General features: G+C 46.8%; 1 protein-coding gene across 1 annotated transcript in view; it reads left to right on the top strand.

Annotated features, from left to right (window-relative positions):
• The window catches only part of LOC123729216 (glutamate receptor ionotropic, kainate 4), a 185,446-nt gene that overhangs the window by 26,034 nt on the left and 134,984 nt on the right, over positions 1 to 24,428 (top strand). Inside the window, exons 3-4 of the mRNA XM_045703471.2 lie at positions 7,020 to 7,185; positions 14,166 to 14,344. Coding sequence (XP_045559427.2) covers positions 7,020 to 7,185; positions 14,166 to 14,344 — 345 coding nt within the window. The remainder of the gene's footprint in view (positions 1 to 7,019; positions 7,186 to 14,165; positions 14,345 to 24,428) is intronic.

The raw sequence follows: 24,428 nt of genomic DNA on the forward strand, positions 1-24,428 counted from the left end.
CTGAATGTCAGTCATGTGCAGATATTCAAATACATCTTTTTTTTTGTGTAGAGAGGCTGCCACGGTGCTTGTGTAAAAAAATTATTCAGTTAAATGTTAAATCAATTTTTTTTATATATACTGCAATCCTTTCTGTCAGGCCCAAATGTTACATTTAATGAAATGAGACTGTGAAAACACCCTGGGTCAGTTTACCCTGCCAGGTTCTCATTGATAGTGCATGTTAATTCAGGATTATTTCACTCGGCCAAGCATGAGGCATCAACTCTGACCACTATACACGATTAAAACACGGTTCAACGGCCATGAATGGAAGTTGAACACATTTTTTATGGTCTCTTGGTCCTCAAATTTACATGGTTATTGTGAAAGCAGTAATTAACATATGATATTCAATTTCTGCCCTGTATTTTTCTGACATTGACCTGTGTGTTGACTGAACTCACTGTGTGTGAGTAGTGTGTCTCAGTCTGATTGTAATGGACACCATGTTCTCTGGCCCAGCAGCACATATCAGTGTGTATGGTCACAGTGTGGAATTGCTTTTATACTGCAGTATGCTCACATTCCAGCCTATCCTCCATGCCCCGAGACCATGTTCCAGGAAATATCCTCTCACCTAACATTTCCCTGGTAGTGCTTTGAGATGCACGGAAATCAGCCAACGCAAGTCTCTTCTCACCCCCCCCCCCCCGCACTTCACCACGCTCAGCATCTCTGGCTGATTTCCGAAAGAGGTAGAGGTCTGACCTGGCGATCCCCCAATGAAAACTCAGTGAGAACGCTTGAGAGATCCTTAGAGGGATTTCGGCCGACCCTTTTCTTACCCCTTTATAATCACACACCATCAGCCTAATACTGGATCCCTCTTTCTGAGAACAGACAATATTTCGTTTGGGGTATTTACATTTTGGCAAGCGGTGTTGACTTAAATTTTTCGATGTACTGTAATTGGTCCTTTATACCCAGAGGCTATTTGCGGGGGAAGGCTTCCTCTCCTGACTGGTGAATGGGATGCTATGTCTGCCGATGGCAATGTTTCGGATGTTAAGCTCGGTGTCACTCGGTGCAGGGTGCCTCTGTTCCGCATGCTTGCAAACAAAACACAGGTGCGCCTGCTATTGCTGCTGGATTGCAATTAGAGATGCACAGCTGTTGCATACACACCTCCTGACCCCCTTCTTCTCTGTGTCATTGATCTGTCTTGTCGAGTGTTGCCAGGAGATCTGTGCATATCTAAATTCACTCCCTCTGTCTTCAGGAAGCGGCTTTTATTTGATCAGGGAGATGAGTGCGAGCACAGCCGCTCTCTGGTTGCCAGCGATGAATGGGCGATGCAAATTCAATTTGGCCGTTTGTTGTCATTATAGATATGCAAAAGCATATTCCATATTCCATTGTTCCTTTTGTTTTCTAGTCATCTGTGTCATTGCACTGGCCCTTTTGTTTAGGTACGAGGTGATAAGATTCGAACAGACCCATCACAGATGCGGTCCTCAGAACCGCTGAACAGAATTCATTGCCCCACAAACTCTCTATGCTATGTCTCACTTGTCTCACATCTGGACCACCTAATACCTCCCTCAGGAACTTCAAGAGCTTAAGAGTGGTCACAAGAAGCGTTTCATTCCTTACAAAGAATACAACAGGTGTAGACCTCACCGTGAAATTCTTGCTTACGAGCCCTTAACCAACAATGCAGTTTTCAAAAAGTAAGATACATTTGCTGAATAAACTAAAGGAAAACTATTAACACAATAAAATAACAATAATGAGGCTATATACAAGGAATACCGGCACAGTGTCCATGTGCAGGGGTACGGGTTTAGTCGAGCTAATTGAGGTAATATGTACATGTACATAGGGGTAAAGTAACTATGCATAGATAATAAACACGCAAGGTAGCAGCAGCATGTGTGAAGGAATATGAATGTATGAGTGTGTGGTTAGAGTCCAGTGAGTGTACATCGAGCCCGTGCAAGAGAATCGGTGCAACATATTATAATAAAATAAGGAGGTCAATGTAAATAGTCTGGGTAACCATTTCATTAACTGTTCAGCAGTCTAATTGCTTGATTCCAGGCTTGCCGTGCGATAGCAGAGAGAACAGTCTATGACGTGGGTGGCTGGAGTCTTTGAAAACGTTTTGAGGCACAGAGATGAGAGTGAAGAAGAACTATAGATTTTCCAAGGAAAGGGAGCTTTTTTCTCACGGCCGGCTGGTCAATGAGATGGGGATCTGGTTATCAATGTTCCACTTGCATAGAAAGCCGTTGTGGGATCCACCACAGACCGCTCCATCTTCATCAGCCACCCGCCTTGGACAAACCAAGCCAAGGGGACCTGCTCCGGGATCATTACAATAATAGAGGCTGTCTCCTCTCTCTCTCTCTCTCTCTCTCTCTCTCTCTCCCTCTCCTCTCTGTCTCCGACCCCCTCCCTCCCTCCCACAGCAGCTGAGCTCCTACTCTGTGTCACTCAGTGCCACGTATGATCAGATGGATATGATCACCCACACCTGCCCCATCCCATCCCTTCCTTTCTCTCCACCACAGCCACTTCTGCCAGCTCTGGGGTTGACTGACGGACTGTGTTCTCCTGTGCATCTGTTCTCTGATGGGCTGTGGCCAACCTGTATGCTCCTCTCTGTGCTCAGCACTGCTGGTGAGCCCAGGCACTCCACAGTGGCTATGTTGTGTGTTAATTGTGAGTGGGCCAGTTCTGGGCTTGTGACACATGGCTAATGTTTTATTTTCCCAACAAAGGACACCATCAGTTATGGCTGACACACTGCCCCCCATAAAGGATGTCTGATATTTTATTAAACATGAGTTTTGTTCAGCTGGCACATAAGGGGCAAGGTAACAGATGTAAGATCTCATTATATTTTGGCTTACCATATGGCATCAGATTTGCATGCCTCCCTCTGGGGACTCCAAGGGCTCATGGATGTTGTTTCACAGCCTACATATAGGTTTGAGTTGGACACTTGTCAACTTCTCAGTGGAAGCAGGCCCGGTAAATTAGGTTTCACCTTCAGACCAAGCGCTTTGAGAAACCGTGCTAATTTCCACATAGTTAGAAATGTATACTTTTTATCATTTGACACAACGTTTGCAGGAAACCTCAAGCTATGTCTTGGAGATCACCTCGACCAAAAATAGAGTCTTTCTCAGTCCTTTTTTGTGTGGAATAAGAACATTGTTTTAGGTGAAAACAAAGTACATGAAGCCCAACAATAACCTTGAGTCTTCTCAGAACACCATAACAGACATTGAGCAATATACAGAAGAATGCATTTGCTTGTTGCATTGGTATTCTCTGTGTTTTACTGTCGCTTGTTTTAGGGGTCTGTGGTTACACTTTACTTGAACAATGCATCATAAAGGTTTTATACTATTACCACTATCATTACCACTATCACTATACCATTACCACTAAGTCTTTTCAGAAGACAATAATGCCATCAAGATAGATAAGTAGATGATTGCAGGTGAGGTCACCAAGCACCACTTCCCATAAAATATTGGAAAATGACTGGTGCATTGCACACACCAAAGGGTACGCCTGTCCACTCAAACAGCCCAAAAGGGTTGTGGCACTGCCGTCTCGTCCCGGCGTAATGACACCTGTCGTAAACCATTGAGAATAACAATCCTGATCTATGAGAATGCCACAATGTAGACCCCACCGTCATAGAAGAGTCGCGTTCGAAACTTACTGTTGCGAATGCGACACCAACCAGTCGGGGGGCCAAGGTCATGCTTGTGAGACGGTAGCATTATGTAGGCGTTCATGGTGCGTACCGCAGGTGCTCCAGTGTGTTCTCTTCACACCCCGTGGATAGCGCCCGGTTTACCAGTTAGCCCTGCTCTCTGGCTCGCTGCCTCACTTCAGAGTCCTGTGCGGAGCTCTCTCGTTAAACAACTCTGTCACACGGCAGTAGCACACACTCAACACACACAACCAGAAATTGCATCTCTAATACACTAGCAACCCTCCCCTCAGTCTCCACCTCTTCAAGCTCCGAGAGACGTAGTGGGGTTTAAGTGTCATACGATTGCATTGCTGTAAGTGATCTGTCAGAGGATGGCTATTTCACTGCATAATATCCTATTTTTCCCGTAACAGTCATATACCTATATGGGTCAATGTGATTCATTCGCTTATGAAACCTTTGTCGGTAAGACAGCAGTAAGTGTGCTGTCTATGTATCTGTTTTACTGAAGTGTGATTTCATTAGTAGTCCCTCAATGATGGAGGGACATTAAAAGGTTTTCCAGAGCCAACTGGAGGAGGAGGTTACGTCGAGCAGGGTGATCATGACCCACTCCCCCGTCTCACAGACACGAACCCTTGACATCACAACTTTGTCTCGTGGCGGTTGTCGCCTTGGTTTTTATAGAACTTCCAGGGTCTGCATTGTTGTTCCTGACGAAGAGCACCTCTCAACTAACATTTCATTTGTTCTATGAGTTAAACTTCTTATTTGAGCTCACTGAAACCAAAGAAACCAAACCTTTTCCTTCCTGATGCGTTTATATTTTCGACACTGATTTATTGTTTTATTCATACTGTTCACTGTAGAGCTACTGGGCTAGTTCTTATGTCAGTTTAGCAGGCCTCTTTGCTGTGGTTTCATGCTTTGGTAGACAAATAATTCCTTCATTGAGCCAACATATCACAACAAGTATTCACCAATGGGCCAATGGAGGTCTCCTCTCTTCTCTCCAAACCCGACTGCTTCACAGCAAAGCTACCAGAGCGGAAAGGCTCTCCAAACAAAAGGGGCACGACGATAACACTCTGCAATCCGTGCTGCGAGAGCGAGTAGGGATCCTGGAAGGGCAGAGGGGTGGGGAGTGGTGGAGGGGTTGCATTTCCCCTGTGTGGCTCGGTCGTTATCCGTGTTTCACATTTTTGCCACCACAGCCACTGCCTGTCAGGAAAAGAGCGCGCTCCATCCATCCACGCTTCCCGGGGACTCCATTACACCCTGATGGGCAGGGATTTCAAATGAATTGGGGATACAGGGGCATAGGGAGAGCGATGTATGGGCACGCGGAACTGTGCAGGCAGGCAACCTGCTGTGATGAAGAGGCTTCCCAAGTGGCGCAGCGGTCTAAGGCACTGCATCTCAGTGCTAGAGGCATCACTACAGACCCTCGTTTGATTCCAGGCTGTATCACAACCAGCCGTGATTGGGAGTCCCATAGGGCTGCACACAATTGGGCCAGCATCATCCGGGTTAGGGTTTGGCTGGGGTAGGCCGTCATTGTAAATAAGAATTTGTTCTTAACTGACTTGCCTAGTTAAATAAAGTTTAAATAAACATTGTATTATCTCATGGCCCAAACTGCATCCTTCCAGGTACCCCTTCAAGCCCCACTGCACTAGCTGCTGCCCACCTGGTGTATTGCGTTCCCAGAGGCCCCACAGCCTGCTGCCCATCAGTCTGGGTCCATCCATCCACACCTCAGTGGATAGTGAATTAAAAGAGAGATGGATTCAATTTCTTCTGGAAGACAGGAGCGAGGAGAGGTAGAGGGGGGAGGAGATGCACTTGTGCGTCACAGGTGTAAGTTATGTTAGTCATAACTTTGGAAGTTGGGAGCGAGGGGGGTTGGACATCTTCATAGACTCTCTGCACATTTGTGTTTATCCTCTTAGAGAAACTGAGGACTTGTTATGACTGGATCCACAGCAGAGGCACTGAACGAACGGCTGCGATTTATTTAGCACATCAAACCCCAGCTGTGAAAACAGACGCCCAATCAATACTGAACATCCCTGAACGTTACAGGAAGTGTTTGTGATTTTTGGTCTCTTATAGATTCTTATCCGAGTTTTGTGTTTTTAACTTAATGCTTGGGACTCATTTAGCCTCATCACTGCATCGCAGTGCTAGAGGCGTCACTACAGACCCAGGTTTGATCCCAGGCTGTGTCGCAGCCGGCCGAGACCGGGAGACCAATGAGGCGGCATACAATTGGCCAGCGTCGTCCGGGTTAGGGGAGGGTTTGGCCGGCCGGGATGTCCTTGTCCCATCGTGCTCTAGCGACTCGTGGTGGGCTGGGCGCATGCACACTGACTTCGGTCGCCAGTTGTACAGTGTTTCCTCAGACACATTGGTGTGGCTGGCTTCCGGGTTAAGAGAGCAGTGTGTCAAGAAGCAATGCGGCTTGGCTGGGTCATGTTTCGGAGGATGCATGGCTCTCGACCTTCGCGTCTCCCGAGGCCGTACATGAGTTGCAGCGATTGGACAAGACTGTAACTACCAATTGTATATCATGAAATTGGAGAGAAAAAGGGGTAAAAAGTAAGAAAATATATAATAATTAAATAAAAAACTAGATTTGCAACGCTGCTGGATTTTTCACGCACAGCAGTTTCCCGTGTGTATCAAGAATGGTCCACCACCGAAAGAACGTCCAGCCAACTGGATACAGCTGCGGGAAGCATTGGCGTCAAAAGGGGCCAGCATTCTTGTGGAACGCTTTCAACACCTTGTAGAGTCAATGCCCCGATGAATTGAGGCTGTTTTGAGGGCAAAAGCTGAGTTGCAACTTAACATTAGAAAGGTTTTTTTATGTTTTGTACACTCAGTGTATAAACTGTTCTTTATTTAATCAAGCCCAGGAGTTATAGTTAATTTAGTAGGCGTCTGTGAGGGAGTTCTTGAATTATTCAAATGACTTTGTTTTAGTTTCAGATATTAGATGCTTCTAATTAGCCTAATGAGAATATAATGAACAATTGTAATTTTGTACTCTGCACACTCCTTCGCCAAAGTATTGCACTTGGAACTGCTCAACGAGCGGTGCTACAAACATCTCCTCTAGCAATGCTTTGGTTTTGTCAGGATCGTGCTGTTTTGTTGACACAATATTCTCATACAACAAGAGCTAACGGTCCATCAGAAACTGTCTTTGTTACTTTATTCATTCATCCTGAACCTTATCTCTCTCTCTCTCTCTCTCTCTCTCTCTCTCTCTCTCTCTCTCTCTCTCTCTCTGTAGGTTCCCTATGTGAAAGTGGCCCCCGAGGACATTCTGAAGGTTCAGTTCCCCCGCTTCACCACCCTGGACCTGCGCCCCACCAACACAGACATCAGCCTGGCCGTGGCTGGCCTGCTCACCTTTTTCAACAGCACCACAGCCTGCCTCATCTGTGCCCAGGCCGACTGTGAGTGGGTCACGCACCACTAACTCTTTGTTGCCATTTGTACCATATACACACATTCCATTCCATGCGCACACACACACATAAATCCACTATAATTGAGAATTTCAATAAGCATTTCTCTACGGCTGGCCATGCATTCAACCTGGCTACCCCTACCCCGGTCAACTGCCCGGCACCCTCCACAGCAACCCGCCAAAGCCCCCACCATTTCTCCTCCACCCAAATCCAGATAGCTGATGTTCTGAAAGAGCTGCAAAATCTGGACCCCTACAAATCAGCTGGGCTAGACAATCTGGACCCTCTCTTTTTAAAATGACCTGCCGAAATTGTTGCAACTCCTATTACTAACCTGTTAAACCTCTCTTTCGTATCGTCTGAGATTCCCAAAGATTGGAAAGCTGCCGCGGTCATCCCCCTCTTCAAAGGGGGTGACACTCTAGACCCAAACTGCTACAGACCTATATCTATCCTACCCTGTCTTTCTAAGGTCTTCGAAAGCCAAGTTAACAAACAGATTACCGTCCATTTCGAATCCCACCGTACCTTCTCCGCTATGCAATCTGGTTTCAGAGCTGGTCATGGGTGCACCTCAGCCACGCTCAAGGTCCTAAACATCATCATAACCGCCATCGATAAGATGCATTACTGTGCAGCTGTATTCATCGATCTGGCCAAGGCTTTTGACTCTGTCAATCACCACATTCTTATTAGCAGACTCGACAGCCTTGGTTTCTCAAATGATTGCCTCGCCGGTTTCACCAACTATTTCTCTGATAGAGTTCAATGTGTCAAATCGGAGGGCCTGTTGTCGGGACCTCTGGCAGTCTCTATGGGGGTGCCACAGGGTTCAATTCTCGGGCCGACTTTCTTCTCTGTATACATCAATGATGTCGCTCTTGTTGCTGGTGATTTTCTGATCCACCTCTACACAGACAACACCATTCTGTATACTTCTGGCCCCTCTTTGGACACTGTGTTAACTAACCTCCAGACGAGCTTCAATGCCACTCTCCTTCCGTGGCCTCCAACTGCTCTTAAATGCAAGTAAAACTAAATGCATGCTATTCAATCGATCACTGCCCGCACCTGCCCATCCGTCCAGCATCACTACTCTGGACGGCACTGACTTAGAATACGTGGACGACTACAAATACCTAGGTGTCTGGTTAGACTGTAAACTCTCCTTCCAGACTCACATTAAGCATCTCCAATCCAAAATGAAATCTAGAATCGGCTTCCTATATCGCAACAAAGCATCCTTCACTCATGCTGCCAAACATACCCTCGTAAAACTGACCATCCTACCCATCCTCGACTTCGGCGATGTCATCTATCAAATAGCCTCCAACACTCTACTCAACAAATTGGATGCAGTCTATCACAGTGCCATCCGTTTTGTCACCAAAGCCCCATACACTACCCATCACTGCGACCTGTACGCTCTCGTTGGTTGGCCCTCGCTTCATACTCGTCGCCAAACCCACTGGCTACAGGTTATCTACAAGTCTCTGCTAGGTAAAGCCCCGCCTTATTTCAGCTCACTGGTCACCATAGCAGCACCCACTCGTAGCACGCGCTCCAGCAGGTATATCTCACTGGTCACCCCCAAAGCCAATTCTTCCTTTGGTCGCCTTTCCTTCCAGTTCTCTGCTGCCAATGACTGGAACGAACTCCAAAAATCACTGAAGCTTGAGACTCATATCTCCCTCACTAGCTTTAAGCACCAGCTGTCAGAGCAGCTCACAGATCACTGCACCTGTACATAGCCCATCTGTAAATAGCCCATCTATCTACCTCATTCCCATACTGTATTTATTTGTTTATCTTGCTCCTTTGCACCCCAGTATCTATACTTGCACATTCATCTTCTGCACATCTACCATTCCAGTGTTTAATTGCTATATTGTAATTACTTCGCCACCATGTCCTATTTATTGCCTTCACTCCCTTATCTTACCTCATTTGCACTAACTGTATATAGACTATTTTTTGTCTTTTTCTTTCTACTGTATTATTGACTGTATGTTTTGTTTATTCCATGTGTAACTCTGTGTTGTTGTATGTGTCAAATTGCTATGCTTTATCTTGGCCAGGTCGCAGTTGCAAATGAGAACTTGTTCTCAACTAGCCTACCTGGTTAAATAAAGGTAAAATAAATAAAAATCCCCCCCCCCCCCCCCCCCCACACACACACACACACACACACACACACACCACACACACACACACACACACACCACACACACACACACACACACACACACACACTGTGGTTTTGGGATACAGTGCATTCAAATAGATGCAGAATCACCCTGCAGTTGATACACCCACACACAAGCCTATCTATAACCCAAATGCATTTACTCTTGCATAATTCTTCCTCCCCAAAATGCATCATCATCTAGTAAATCGCAGGCAAATGACTTTGCTTTTCACGTAGTCCATTAATGCATCTTCCTCTTTTATTCCAGTGTGACATTCTTGTGTGATGTCGCATACACTTATCATCCAACACCTCCCACCCTGAGACGACAATGTCATGTCTGACCTTAAAAAGAGAAATACATGAAAATACCCAGTATGGATCCATGATCAAACCGCCAGACTCAAAGACGTCAAAGACAAAGCAACAACAAAAAAAGTATGAAAGAATGGAAGATTAAATCCCAGTCTGTTTCCACCATTCCCCGTACAGAAATCAGTAATTACAAGTACCCGTACAAAGTCACATTGACCCCATCTGCTACAGGCCAACTTTCCCCTTAATCAGCTTAGGGCTTTGAAGTGTGGCGGACTGGATTTCAGCTCTCGATTAGAACCGAGGTGTTCTCAGCTGGCACGAGCCCCCCCCCCCCCCCCCCCCCCCCCCCCGCCCACCCTCTCCTCACCATCACCCCCACCCCTCACACAACTCTCCCAACCAACTTCAGAAAATAATGGTTGACGTTTATGCTCAACCAAGCCAGTTTGACTGAGGTGTTACCCGAGAAACAGAGATAACAAGAAAGAAAAGAGGGAGGGGAAAAAAAGAAGCCCTCCAACAGCTGAAGAGTTAGTGACTCAGAACTGCCTGGACTTTGATTCTTGACAATGACTGCCGGTGTCAAAACTAGCTAGTTGTTATTTTCCACTTGGTGTTTATGCCTGTTGCTGTCAATCTGCCGTTTAACGGAGAGCTCATCAAACGATGTTGGTAATCAGCCCACAGACACATGACAGTTCCGTGCTTTGCAAGAGTTATGAAACGCTGGGGAATATTGACATATCCATGAAGGGCCGCGATCTCACCATCAACAAGCTGTGTGAGAGAGGAACCTCAAACTTTAAAATGTCCTTTTTATATGGCTCTGTATGAGATCCTGCCTGTGTCAGTGTGGGCTAAGGGGGAATTGATAAGGCTGCTGAGGGGGAGCATGGCCCTTCCCTTCCTGGACAGCAAGGAGGATGCCAGTCACTTTAGCTGAGGGAGGGGATCTAAACATACTACTGCAATTGCACATAGGGGCAGAGGGAGAGGTTGTCTGGAAATGACACGGGTTGTAGTGATTGCCCTGCTATGTGACCCCTTCCGCAGCGCCACTGTAAAATACCAATGACGGCTTGGGCTCGGCAATGTGCTGTAACAGCAGTAGCAGTAGCCGCGGTAGCGTTAGCTGGCTGGCAGAGGCCCCGTGACGGTCGGCACTGGCCTCATTAATCACAGCGGGCCGGTGACAGCCTAATAGAGCGTGGCCGAGTCATGAATATTTCCCAGCCTGCCCCTGGCTTCCTGGCTGAGAGAGAGAGAGAGAGAGAGGGAGAGAGAGAGAGAGAGAGAGAGCGAGAGAGAGAGTGTGGAGCTAACGCAAAGAAGGACACCCATTAATCTGGCTAACCTGCCTACCGCTGTCGATGGCCGTGCAGTTGTGTGTGCAGTCACCGCACTCATGGAGTTGTACAGTAGAACATAGAGAACCTAGCCACAGGGGTGGAGAAGGACTGTGTGGGAGAGGGGAGCACTTTGTTAACAGGGAGATTTGTGCATGGGAGGTCAGCTGGCGGGCAGCAGACAGGTGGGAGGGGACAGATCACCCACACTTTATTTCTGGGGGACTGGCTCAGACAAGACCAGCGGGGACAGGGGGGTGGGGGGCATCCTGGTCAACACAACATCTTATGTTATGAATCCGCTATCACCTAATGTAGCATTTTATCGTCCGAAATGAATGAGCTAGAAGCAAGGCAAATAGTACCCTTTGAATGTAAAACTGAAATGACTTCTCGGATGACATGCACCATAGCAACCAACTCCCTATGTTTCTTATTGAGAGAGGTTAGACCAAATGTTTTAAAGGCACACACACGCCAAAGTTCTGGGCTTTCTCCAACTGTCAAGGTAGATGTTTGTGTCTTGGAGAGGAACAATTATAGGATATGCTTGCTCAACGATTCGACTCTCTGCTCGGAAAATGTCATGAGTAATCTGTAATTAAAGTTGATCAAGTAAAATAATGTCTCTCTGTCTCCGGAGAGAGCTGGATGAATAAACTCTGTGGGAAGACGGACCGGTTAACTGGGGTGATGAAGTGATTTAGCTGTTTACCGGAAATGACTTGTTGTTGTTTGTTGTCTGGGGATCAAGCTGAGCAATCCTCCCGCCGTGATGGCATTTAGAGAAAGTTCCAATACGGATTATGATATATTTACAGCTCCAGTAACAGCAGACGTCAGCCCACCTTAATTCTCCCCATCAGAATGAATAGTTGCTGTGGTGTCAGTTCTGTTGCACTTCCTCCCTACTGAAAGACATCAGTAAGTGAGGAAACTGTGGAGAAAATATGGCTCCACCTAAGGCTCTAAACAGAGGGATGAGAGTGAGCTTTCTCCATCAGCTTTCCCTGGGGGGGTCTAATGAGAACAAAGCAGAGGAGAGCCCTGGTCCGCTGTTTGCTCGTCTACCAGGATGAAAAATGGAAGAAAGTTTTCTTTCAACAGGGAAAAATGAGAAAGGATCACTCAGACCCACAACGTCCCAAATTCCCCACCCTTGCCCATTAAAGAGCTCTAGTGACACGCTGAACTGTTTATATAAGAGAGAGTGATAGACTATCGACATTTTGATCTGTGTGGTTATATTCAGGTTCGGGTAAGTTCATGTACTGACACGCTACCAATGCCTAGACGTTAGCACCTGTCCTATCCCAAGCACTCCAGTTAACAAATGCTGCTGGTCTGGAGGGAAAACTACATTGAAGTAATTTAACTCTCTTCCATCCGCCTGTCAATCGCTTAAATCACCTGATTAATCATGGTCATTTGGGTTCGGGCCTGTTTAAAAAGTAGATCCATCTTTTACTGTGAAATGCCATGAAATTCTGCAAACTGCACCCATTCGGTTGTAGAGTACAGGGTTCCCGGACAGCAGGAGTCCAGCAGCCCAGTCCAACAGACTGGTGTGCAGCCAGTTGAGTGCTGTGTTGACACTGGCAACACAGCACAGACCTGTCATTGGTCCTGGCTGAGCAGTGTATTTGCATAGAGGCACAGTGTGCAGGAAGGTAAATGAGAGTCGGGGCTTTGTGAGAGCCCAGTGAAATGTGACGGCCTGTGAAAAGGGGGGAAGTGACTGGCTGCCCAGACTGAGTGGCAGGCCTTACCTTTATCTGTCTGCCTGAGAGGCAGCGTCAGGCAGTGCTACAGTATGTGTGGCCCATGCCAATGAGGTACCTACAACATTGTAGAATCACAAACCAACTACTGCAGGGCAGCAGCAGCACAGCCTCCACAAAGAAAACAGACTTCACACGTCTCTAACCTTTAACGGTCTCCCTTTTTTCCACGGCCAACCGAGAAACAGTGCCTCTCCGTTTGAGAATAATGATGTTATTTTTCATTAGCATGGGTTCAAAAGCCTGAAACGTTGAAGCGACAAGGCTGCTCAAAAGAGATTGTGAAATGAAGACACCACGTACATACTCCATTTTTATTTGTGTCGCTTTGAATCATGCACCGCCTAGACACCAAATGGAAATTTATTCCCCACTGGTTGAATGCAAGGGAATGACAGGAGGGGCAACTAAATGTACTAAATGTGAAATTGCAAGCAGGGAATGAAGATTGAGAAGGTTTCGAAGGCTCATCACAGATACGCTGTGTAACTCAACAGGTAACGGAGCTGACAGTCTCGGAGCAGACAGGCATCATCGCTGATGATGTGCGTTTCTAGGAGAAACAAACCATTAAAGGCATTAGGATTCGATGAGTTGGAACACGCAGTGCCTTAGGAACAGTTGCTGCTGCTACTGCATGTAACCAAAGGAAGAAAACAATAGTTATATGTAAATAGGCTCTACTATGATCAATGCTGGATTAAGTTGTATTGCAATGTACTGTATGTTCTGACACCTATGCATGTATATAACGTCACCTCGAAGGGAGGGGGGGAAAAAACACAGCAAATGAACTCTATCAAAATGGCTTTTTCTACCACGAATAAGGCTTGGTCTCTGTTGTATTAGAAGTTCAGTAAAGTGCCACTGGAAACATATTCATTACCTCACTTCTAATTAACCCGTATCCAATCTCATTGAAGCGGTTCTGGGAACTAAATGCTGGAGATGGTGTTTAAAAATATCACCTAGCAATTAATGACTTTACAATTAGCTGTAATTACAGGTCATCAGTTCAATTATTTTCGGTGGGAAGGATTTTAATGACCGTGTTATTGACAAACAAGGCATAAAAATAACGTTCTCTTTTCAGGGACGGGTCGAAAATATCGATTCGCTGTTCTTTTTATGAATACGGTGTTTCTCACACAAAATGACGTCTTTGTATTTTTTTTAACTTATTCAATTGAAACGTTTTTGTCGTTTTTCACTGTCAGCGCAAGTTTCCAGAAATGTGACTTTAATACTCAGAAATTCATCACAGTTAACCTTTGGAGATTCATTGTCTACCTGCTCATAATAACATCTCTGTCTGCGTCCCTGTCCCCACAGGCTTATTAAATCTGGAGAGACTGCTACGCCAGTTCCTCATCTCCAAGGAGACCCTATCGGTTCGCATGCTGGATGACAGCCAGGATCCCACACCCCTTCTCAAGGAGATTCGCGATGACAAGACTGCCACCATCATTGTGGACGCTAACGCGACAATGTCCCACATCATTTTGGAAAGGGTGAGTCTGTCTGTCATAATGCTTTACAGTGTGCTCTTTCCCGATGTTCTGAGACATCTCAGCAGTAGCTGATGACACATTTTTGAAAATATCTATATGTCGATGGCAAGATAAAGTTCAGGGTCAAGGTTGATATTGAAAAGAATTGAACGAGTTACAGGCTGAATCACTTACCGGTGAATGAGTGTTGGACTGAATGAATGGTAGCTTTCAACATCATACACATAGTTCTGATATACGTACTGTAGGCCTACTAGCATGAATAAATCATGGAATATCTGTAACTCCATATTTGGAGAGTAGAATGGTGTGCAAATACAATTAGAGGAGATTGTGGAGTGCCGTTGGGCTTAGCACTTAAACCACTAGAGTACCGAAGAGTAGCAGCAGAGATTGGAAATATTGAGAAATTAAAACCAATGCTAGAGATGGGAAATATGGAGATATTAAAACCAATGCAATTAGCTTTTTAAGAAAAAGGTCTAGTCAGTCAAATCATTTTACTTCAAGTGACAGGCGTGAGATGTAAATTATGTTCTGTTCTGTGATCATTCATTAATAATGGAGAAGTACATTCATCTGACTTCATTTGTTTTTGTAAGATCAGAAAGACTACCAAAGACTACATCCCTAATAGGTTTAAATGGTTGATCTTTATAACAAATACAATCCTTAACATCACAAGCACTAATTAATATTGTTGTAGATTAAAGAAAATAGAAGTGACTAAAGTTTATTATAATATGTATTTTTCCCGTTTTGACAATTTACAGACAGCTGTTGGTAGCAACGACTTTCTTTGTTGATAAAATAACCTATTTTTCAATCATGGAATGATGAACTCTTTTTGAACTATTTATGCTTTCTATTGAAGGCATCTATCACTCATTAAGTTATATGTTGTGTATTTATAAATAAGATCATTCTTTGCTGGGTGCTTATATTTGTCCTATTTCACAAATGTACATGTCTGTATTAATAATGTGTGAATTGGAAATGTGTTTTTTTTTTCTTCCATATCCCAACTCTCTCTGAGACCCTCCGAGAGTGGGGACACGGTCAGGGTCTGCCACTATCAACGGCAACCCTGGAGCAATTAGGGTTAAATGCCTTGCTTAAGGGCACATTGATAGATTTTTCATTGTGTCAAGTCAGAACTAGCAACCTTTCAGTTACTGACCCAACACCCTAACTGCTAGGCTACCTGTTGCCCCGTAAAAACACCAGCTGAGATTGGCAGTTCCGTGGAGAGCCAGGGATTGAACCCGGGGACTCATACATGCAAAGCATGTGCTCTACCATTGAGCTATATCCACTCAGTTGTGAAGAGCTAGTCTGACATGCATAATATAATAAGATTTAATTGGACGTTCATATCAGATATTACTATTCTTCGCAGTAAACTGTCAATATGACCTTTCAATGATGTCTGTTTCCACTAATATAACCATACCTGAAGTGAACAGAGAAGTTAGCAATTAAAGCAACAAAATAGAACACTCTGTAGCTTGGCAGAGTTCTTCCGACGCCGACATGAAGTTAATACTTTGGGTGATAGGACAAGACTCCTGCTATCCATTCTAAAGAGCTGTGATTAGATCTTAAGGTGGCAGAAACACAGGTGAAAGGCACCTTGCAGCAAATGGCCGTGTTGTAATTAAAACATAGATATTGGATACGTGGCTGCAGTGAAGGAGACAGTGACTAAAGGGAAATGGAGAGACAGAGAAAGAGAGAAAGACAAAGAGACGGACGGAGACCAAGAGAGAGAGCAATTGAGCACTGGCTAAGGGTGCATGCTCGGTTTGAATATTTGCTGTTATTTTACAAATGTTTAATCCTGAAAAAAATCCCTTTTCTCCCGGGTAGCCCGGTATTTCCCACCAAAACCGGAAGTGTAATTCAAAAGCATATAAAGTATATAGTCTATGTCTGGATTTTATTAGAGTTTTGATTGAAAATTCAGTGCTACCTGAGCCTGATGAGCTGTACATAAAAATCATTTCATGAGCCCTACTGTACATTAAAGACATTTTATGAGCCCATGCCCAAAAAAATTCTAAATGATTGTGTCCTTTTCCAATACATATATGATATACAATATAGGCTACTGCACATTACGCACTACAGAAAAACGTACAATCCCATAGATGTAGCTAGCTATATGCTCTCTTGGGTAAATAAATGAAACAAGCTCCAGTAGTCTGATCTTTTTTGAATGTGAATTGTATTACTGTACCGTATTGTATTATACTGTACTAAATGGACTGGAATTACGCACCTCGTTCAAACCATGATAAAGCTGAGAGAACATGCGATTCTGGTGCAGCACATGCGGCCTGCAAAGTTAGAAGCGTAGGCTAGCGAATTAGTAGGCTGACGCATATATACTTTTCATAATATTTCCCCTAATGTTATTAGCCTACCTCCTCTTTCTCTCTATTGTTGCCTCATTCCTTCCTCGCTTTCAACAGTTAAATGAGACAAGTTCCATTGTCCTTATCTTCATCATTCCAATGACACCCTTGAATAATATAGGACTAGAATTAGATGCAGATGGCATTCAATTCTCTTCACGAAGATTGAAATGGTTAGGGGACTTAATAAATAACTGCTGTAGCCTACCGGCATCGCTCGTTCGCTCTTGTTTCAAACTCCCTGTGAGTTCTATTGGCTGCTGTATTTAACATTCAGAAAACAAGACTTTGGACACACCTACTCATTGACAAAGAAAAACCCTTGAATGAGTAGGCGTGTCCAAACCTTTGACTTGTACTGTATGTCTATCTTGAACAGGATTATCTTTTTTGGATGCAATCTGAATGGAATTGATGAGAGAGAGTGAGAGAAAGACTGCTCGCCTATGCTCCGATTTAATGCAATGATATTCGAGGGATAGGCTGTTTCAAAAGTCTGCAGCTGCAATAAAAAAAAAAATCTTCACAATCAAAACTGAAGGTGACCCCCGAAAGCCAGACGGAGATGTGTAAATTAGACGTGCATTCGGTCCATAGGCTACGCTGCAGCAAATGTAAGCCTACCTGTCACAAGAAAAAAAGGTACCGTGATGAGATGATAGGTCTGCATGCATTGTGAACTGCGCTCCGTACTGAGATGGGCTGTCTGTCCCCACCGTGAGCGTTGATGATTGATCATGCAGAGAGCAGAGAGAATGCCGTAGAGAAGCAATATTTAGAAGTCGCAAATAATTTGACAGTTCCATTTCATGTCATGCTGTTGATATAAATCATTTATTATAATTTACCGGTTTCTCGCAGTTATTTATCCTAGGAAATGGGAGTGGTTTTGGGCGGTAAATCTCGGTAAATCTCGATAACTGGCTTTCCAGCATTCAACACTAGTGCATGCCAGTGCCATAGCAGGACTGGCACTGGAAAAGCCAATCCCTCACAATATCCTCTGAGGAGACACGCAAAAATGTGCCCGTCTTCCCATCCGCATCGATCTGGCCAAAAGCCACGCCCACTAACGTTTCTTCTCCACGATAAGTCTGGATTTGTTTCCTCCCCGGTGACTTCTCGAATGCCAACACATTCAAACCATTTTGATTGGTTCCAGAAACCGATGGGTTGGGCCCGAGCCGGCCTGCAGGAATCATGAATCACATCATTTTGACATCAGCTCAAACGACTTCTAGGACAGCAGATTCAGACTGATGTATGGCGTGATTGATAGAGCAGCGTAATTCAATTCAGGATGAGTCATCAGGCAAAGCTAATATCCCTGCCCCAATGAATATTTTTCTACATCTTTTTTTCTCTAAATGTTTTTCATTCTCTCCCTCTAAAGAATTTATCTCTCCCTCACACACTCCCTCCCTCCATCGCTGATTCGTTTTTCTGTTGTCATATTTCTGTGTTCATCCAGTCAATTCTTACTGTTTTATTTCTCTGCCACTCTCCTCTTCAGTCTCAATCTTTGCCTCAATCAGAGATACTGATGGCCGTTGCTGGGCATCCTGTCACCATGGCAACTCGGGGGGCAAAGAGTAACAACCCACAAGAGCTGACAGTGGGATTTCTTTCTATGCCTTCGCCTCTGTCCTACAGTCGCTCCATACCTCTATTATCATTCCTCTGTCTTCTACTCCTCCTTTTCTCCATCTCTCTGTCTGGAGGAGGTGTGTAGTGGTGCTGTGGATAGTTTGTTGGCACGCAGCCCGCTCATGAGGAGAGGATGTTGGCCGAGCAAATTGATGCTTTTGGCCAACATTTTGTGCTAGACTGAGGATTTAATTACATGGTAAGCTGTAAGGACTTTGTATAAAAGAGTCTAATCTTATTACCCTCTCTTCACGCAGGACATTCTATCCTCTTTGTTTCTGGATGTTTACATCTTTCGTTAGAATGCTGGTCAGCCAGAGGTATACTTCTTACAATGAAGACAGTGGGAATATTTTTTCAATACTCTGAAAAGTGTTAATTTAAGTGGGACTCATATAAGCTCTGTGAAAGTATTATATTTAACCCTCCAGTAGTTAAATAAATCAGTGTATTTGCTGTGTGTACTGCAGCAGGGCGTTAGTGGTCTGGGGGTTTAGCTTCAGCATCACTGAATGTAATCTCGATATGTCAGCCCCCCGTGTTGTCCTACTATACAAAGCTGTGATCGGATTTGCTCAGATATTGTGCTCAGCATGGTGGGGAAGAACTATACGCCCCAAAACAAAAACCTGGGAAACAGAAAAAAAGGGGCTATGAGAACAATAGAAAGCTGAGGAAGTTTGGCTTTGTGCAAGCCAAAGGAAAAACACTTTCTTTCCATTATTTATATTTGTAAACTTGCTGAAGTCCCTGACCTGTACTGCACATTTAAAGGCATATTAACTGTGATTAAAAAGCTGGTCAACTTAAAAATCTGGTAAAAAAGCTTGTAAACTCTGTCGTCTGTTGTCCATCTTCATTCTCAACACTTCAAGATCAAGACTTAGAACAATGTGCATTTTGCAGTGTGGTGTCCACCTGTCCTTCTCCACTAAATTTGACTTAAATTGACCTGACAATCTGACACTATAAAACGGTTGAACAAATGTTAGCAAACAAGCAAGTAATGTATCATATGGTCGGTTTCCTCTTATTAGCAACTATTAAAATAATTGTCAGGTATGCGTAAGTGAGTCAGGCGCAGGAGGGCAGGTATTTGGTAGCACACGGAGCCTTTTATTCAGGCGAACCAAAAGCACACGGCACAATGAACACGAAATGCAAAACGGGTATACACAGATAAACACAGATAAACAATACCACACAAAGACATGGGGGAAACTGGAGAGTTAAATACACAACACATAATGAGGGACAATGAGAACCAGGTGTGTGGAAAAACGAGACAAAACAAATGGAAAATGAAAAATGGACCGCCCGAACAAGGAGAGGTATCGACTTCGGCAGAAGTCGTGACAGTACCCCCCTGACGCACGGCTCCAGCAGTGCGTTGACACCGGCCTCGGGGACGACCCGGAGGACGAGGCGCGGGGCGATCCGGATGGAGACGGTGGAACTCTTGCAGCAGAGAAGGATCTAACACGTCCTCCACCGGAACCCAGCATCTCTCCTCCGGACCATACACCTCCCAGTCCGTGAGGTACTGAAGGCCCCTCGCCCAACGTCTTGAATCCAGTATGGAATGAACGGAGTACGCCGGGGCCCCCTCGATGTCCAGAGGGGGCGGAGGAACCTCCCGCACCTCAGTCTCCTGGAGTAGACCAGCCACCACCGGCCTGAGGAGAGACACATGGAACGAGGGGTTAATGCGGTAATCGGGGGGAAGCTGTAACTTATAACATACCTCGTTCACTCTCCACAGGACTTTAAATGGCCCCACAAACCGCGGACCCAGTTTCCGGCAGGGCAGGTGGAGGGGCAGGTTTTGGGTCGAGAGCCAGACCCGGTCCCCCGGTGTGAACACCGGGGCCTCACTGCGGTGACGGTCTGCGCCCACTTTCTGGCGCAGCACGGCGTGCTGAAGGTGGACATGAGCGGCGTCCCATGTCTCCTCCACGCGTTGGAACCAATCGTCCACCGCAGGAGCTTCGGTCTGACTCTGATGCCAAGGAGCCAGAACCGGCTGATACCCCAATACACACTGGAAGGGGGTGAGGTTAGTGGATGAGTGGCGGAGCAAGTTCTGGGCCATCTCGGCTCAGGGCACGAACGCTGCCCACTTCCTCGGCCGGTCCTGGCAATAGGACCTCAGAAACCTACCCACATCCTGGTTTACTCTCTCCACCTGCCCATTACTCTCGGGAGGAAAACCTGAGGTAAGGCTGACCGAGACCCCCAGACGTTCCATGAACGCCTTCCAGACCCTTGAGGTGAACTGGGGACCTCGATCAGACACTATATCCTCAGGCACCCCGTAGTGCCGGAAGATGTGTGTAAACAAGGCCTTCGCAGTCTGTAGGGCCGTAGGGAGACCGGGCCGAGGGAGGAGATGGCAGGACTTAGAAAAACGATCCACAACGACCAGGATCGTGGTGTCACCCTGTGAAGGAGGAAGATCAGTTAGGAAATCCACCGACAGGTGTGACCATGGCCATTGTGGAACGGGTAAGGGTTGTAACTTACCCCTTGGCAGGTGTCTAGGAGCCTTACACTGGGCGCCTTACACTGGGCGCACACCGAGCAGGAGGAAACATAATCCCTCATGTCCTTAGCCAAGGTGGGCCACCAGTACTTCCCGCTCAGACAGCGTACCGTCCGACCGATGCCTGGATGACCAGAGGAGGGTGACGTGGGGGCCCAATAGATCAGCTGGTCACAGACAGCAGACGGAACGTACAGATGCCCAGTGGGACACTGGAGGGGAACGGCCTCTGAACGCAACACCCGCTCAATGTCCGAGTCCCGCTCCCACACCACCGGCGCCACCAGGCAGGAGGCCGGGAGTATGGGAGTGGGATCCATGGGCCGCTCCTCTGTGTCATACAGCCGGGACAGTGCGTCTGCCTTCACGTTATGTGAACCTGGTCTGTAAGAAAGGGTGAAAACAAAACGAGTGAAAAACATGGCCCACCTTGCCTGGCGACGGTTCAGTCACCTCGCCGCCCGGATGTACTCCAGATTACGGTGGTCAGTCCAGATGAGAAAAGGGTGTTTAGCCCCCTCAAGCCAATGTCTCCACCCTTTCAAAGCCTTGACAACAGCCAACAACTCCTGGTCCCCCACGTCATATTTTCGCTCCGCCGGGCTGAACTTCCTCGAGAAGAAGGCACGGGGCGGAGCTTCGGTGGCGAACCCGAACGCTGAGAGAGCACAGCTCCTATCCCAGCCTCGGACGCGTCCACCTCAGCTATGAATGCCAAAGAGGGATCCGGATGAGCCAGCATGGGAGCCAAAGTAAACAGAGCTCTTAGCTTCTCAAAAGCCCTGTCCGCCTCAGCCGACCACTGCAACCGTACAGGACCCCCCTTCAGCAGTGAGGTAATGGGAGCAGCTACCTGGCCAAAACCCCGGATAAATCTCTGGTAGTAATGGGCAAACCCTAAAAATCGCTGCACCTCCTTTACTGTGGTGGGAGTCGGCCAATTACGCACGGCTGCAATCCGGTCACTCTCCATCTCCACCCCTGATGTGGAAATGCGGTACCCTAGGAAGGAGACGGTCTGCTGAAAGAACAGGCATTTCTCAGCCTTGACGTACAAGTCATGCTCCAACAGTCGTCCAATTACCCTGCGCACTAAGGACACATGCTCGGCGCGTGTAGCGGAGTATATGAGAATGTCATCGATATACACCACTACACCCTGCCCGTGCAGGTCCCTGAAAATCTCATCTACAAAGGATTGGAAGACTGGTGGAGCATTCATCAACCCATACGGCATGACGAGGTACTCATAATTCCCTGTGGTGGTACTAAACTCTGTCTTCCACTCGTCTCCCTCCCGAATACGCACCAGCTTATACGCACTCCTGAGATCCAGTTTCGTGAAGAAGCGCGCCCCATGCATTGACTCAATTGCGATAAGAGGTAGCGGGTAACTGTACCTCACTGTGATTTGATTGAGACCTCTATAGTCAATGCACGGGCTTAAACCTCCATCCTTCTTCTTCACAAAAAAGAAACTCAGGGATTCGGAGACATATGTTTCCATAGCCTCCGTCTCCGCCTGTGAGAGGTGATACACGTGACTCCTGGGAAGTGCAGCGCCTACCAGGAGATCTATCGCACAATCGCCCCGTCGATGAGGTGGTAATTGAGTCGTCTTCTTTTTACAGAAGGCGAGAGCCAAACCGGCATATTCAGGGGGAATGCGCACGGTGGAAACCTGGTCTGGTCTCTCCACCGTAGTAGCACCAACGGAAACCCCTAAACACTTACCTGAGCACTCTCGCGACCACCCCGTGAGAGCCCTCTGTGGCCAAGAAACAGTGGGGTTGTGACAGACTAACCAGGGTAGGCCCAGCACCACGGGAAACGCAGGAGAATCAATAATGAAGAGATTAATTCTCTCCGGATGACCCCCCTGCGTCACCATGTCCAAAGGAGCAGTGACCTCCCTAATCAACCCTGATCCTAATGGTCGACTATCTAAGGCGTGAACAGGGAAAGGTACATCCACGGGAATGATGGGGATCCCTAAACTATGTACAAATGATCTGTCAATCAAATTCCCAGCCGCGCCTGAATCGACGAGCGGCTTATGCTGGGAATGCGGGTAAAACTCAGGAAAAGTGACAAACAAAAACGTGTGCAACAGAGGGCTCTGGGTGAGAATGGTGCCTTCTCACCTGGGGTGACGCCAAAGTGCCCTGCCTGCTGCCTCGAACCCTAGAGGAACCAACACGGCACTGACCAGCAGTGTGACCTCTGCGGCCACAAATGGTACACGTGAGAGCCCCTCCTCCAGTCTCCCTTTGCACAGGACCTCCTAACTCCATAGGCACCAGGCACCGGAGCGGTGGTGCTGGGAAAAGGAATCGACAGAGCCCTCTCTGGATGTCCACGGGTGACCAGCAGGTCATCCAGCTGAATGGACATGTCCACCAGCTGGTCGAAGGTAAGCGTGGTATCCCTGCAGGCCAACTCCCAATGGACATCCTCGCGCAGGCTGCAACGGTAGTGGTCGATGAGAGCCCTGTCGTTCCATCCCGCTCCAGTGACCAATGTCCAAAGTTCCAGTGAGAACTCCTGGGCGCTCCTCGTATCCTGCCTTAGGTGGAACAACGTTCACCCGCCGCTCTACCTTCGGGAGGGTGGTCGAAGACTGCCCGGAAGCGGAGGGTGAAGTCCGTGAAGTCATCCAACGCCACATCTCCCTCTCCCCATACGGCGTTGGCCCACTCCAGAGCTTTCCCTGAGAGGCACGGCGGCCACTCTTTCCCTTCCCGAGGGAGCTGGATAGACGGTGCTCAGGTAGAGCTCCAGCTGTAGCAGGAAGCCCTGGCACCGTGCCGCCGTTCCATCATACTCTCCGGGAAGGGCGAGACGCATCCCACTGGAACCGGATACAGGAGGGACAGTTAGTGAGGACTCCTGTTGTACTGGAGGAGGTACTGGAAGACCTCCTTGTCTCTCCCAGTGATCCATCATCTGAACTATGCGGTCCATAGCGATGCCAAGATGGTGAATCAATGCCGTGTGCTCCTGGACACGCTCCTCGACTCCGCTACTATAGGTACCAGCCCCTGCTGACTCCATAGTTGGTGTGGTATTCTGTCAGGTATGCGTAAGTGGCTGCAAGGGAGTCAGGCGCAGGAGGGCAGGTATTTGGTAGCACACGGAGCCTTTTATTCAGGCGAACCAAAAGCACACGGCACAATGAACACAAAATATAAAACGGGTATACGTAACCCAGCGCAACCAGACTAACGTGCGCATACATCAAGAAAGATAAACAATACCACACAAAGACATGGGGGAAACAGAGAGTTAAATACACAACACATAATGAGGGAAAATGAGAACCAGGTGTGTGGAAAAACGAGACAAAACAAATGGAAAATGAAAAATGGATCGGCGATGACTAGAAGGCCGGTGACATTGACCGCCGAACACCGCCCGAACAAGGAGAGGCATCGACTTCGGCAGAAGTCGTGGCAATAATAATAACCATACAATCAAA

This window comes from Salmo salar, chromosome 20 (assembly GCF_965601325.2).
Source record: "Salmo salar chromosome 20, fSalSal1, whole genome shotgun sequence".
NCBI lineage: Eukaryota > Metazoa > Chordata > Actinopteri > Salmoniformes > Salmonidae > Salmo > Salmo salar.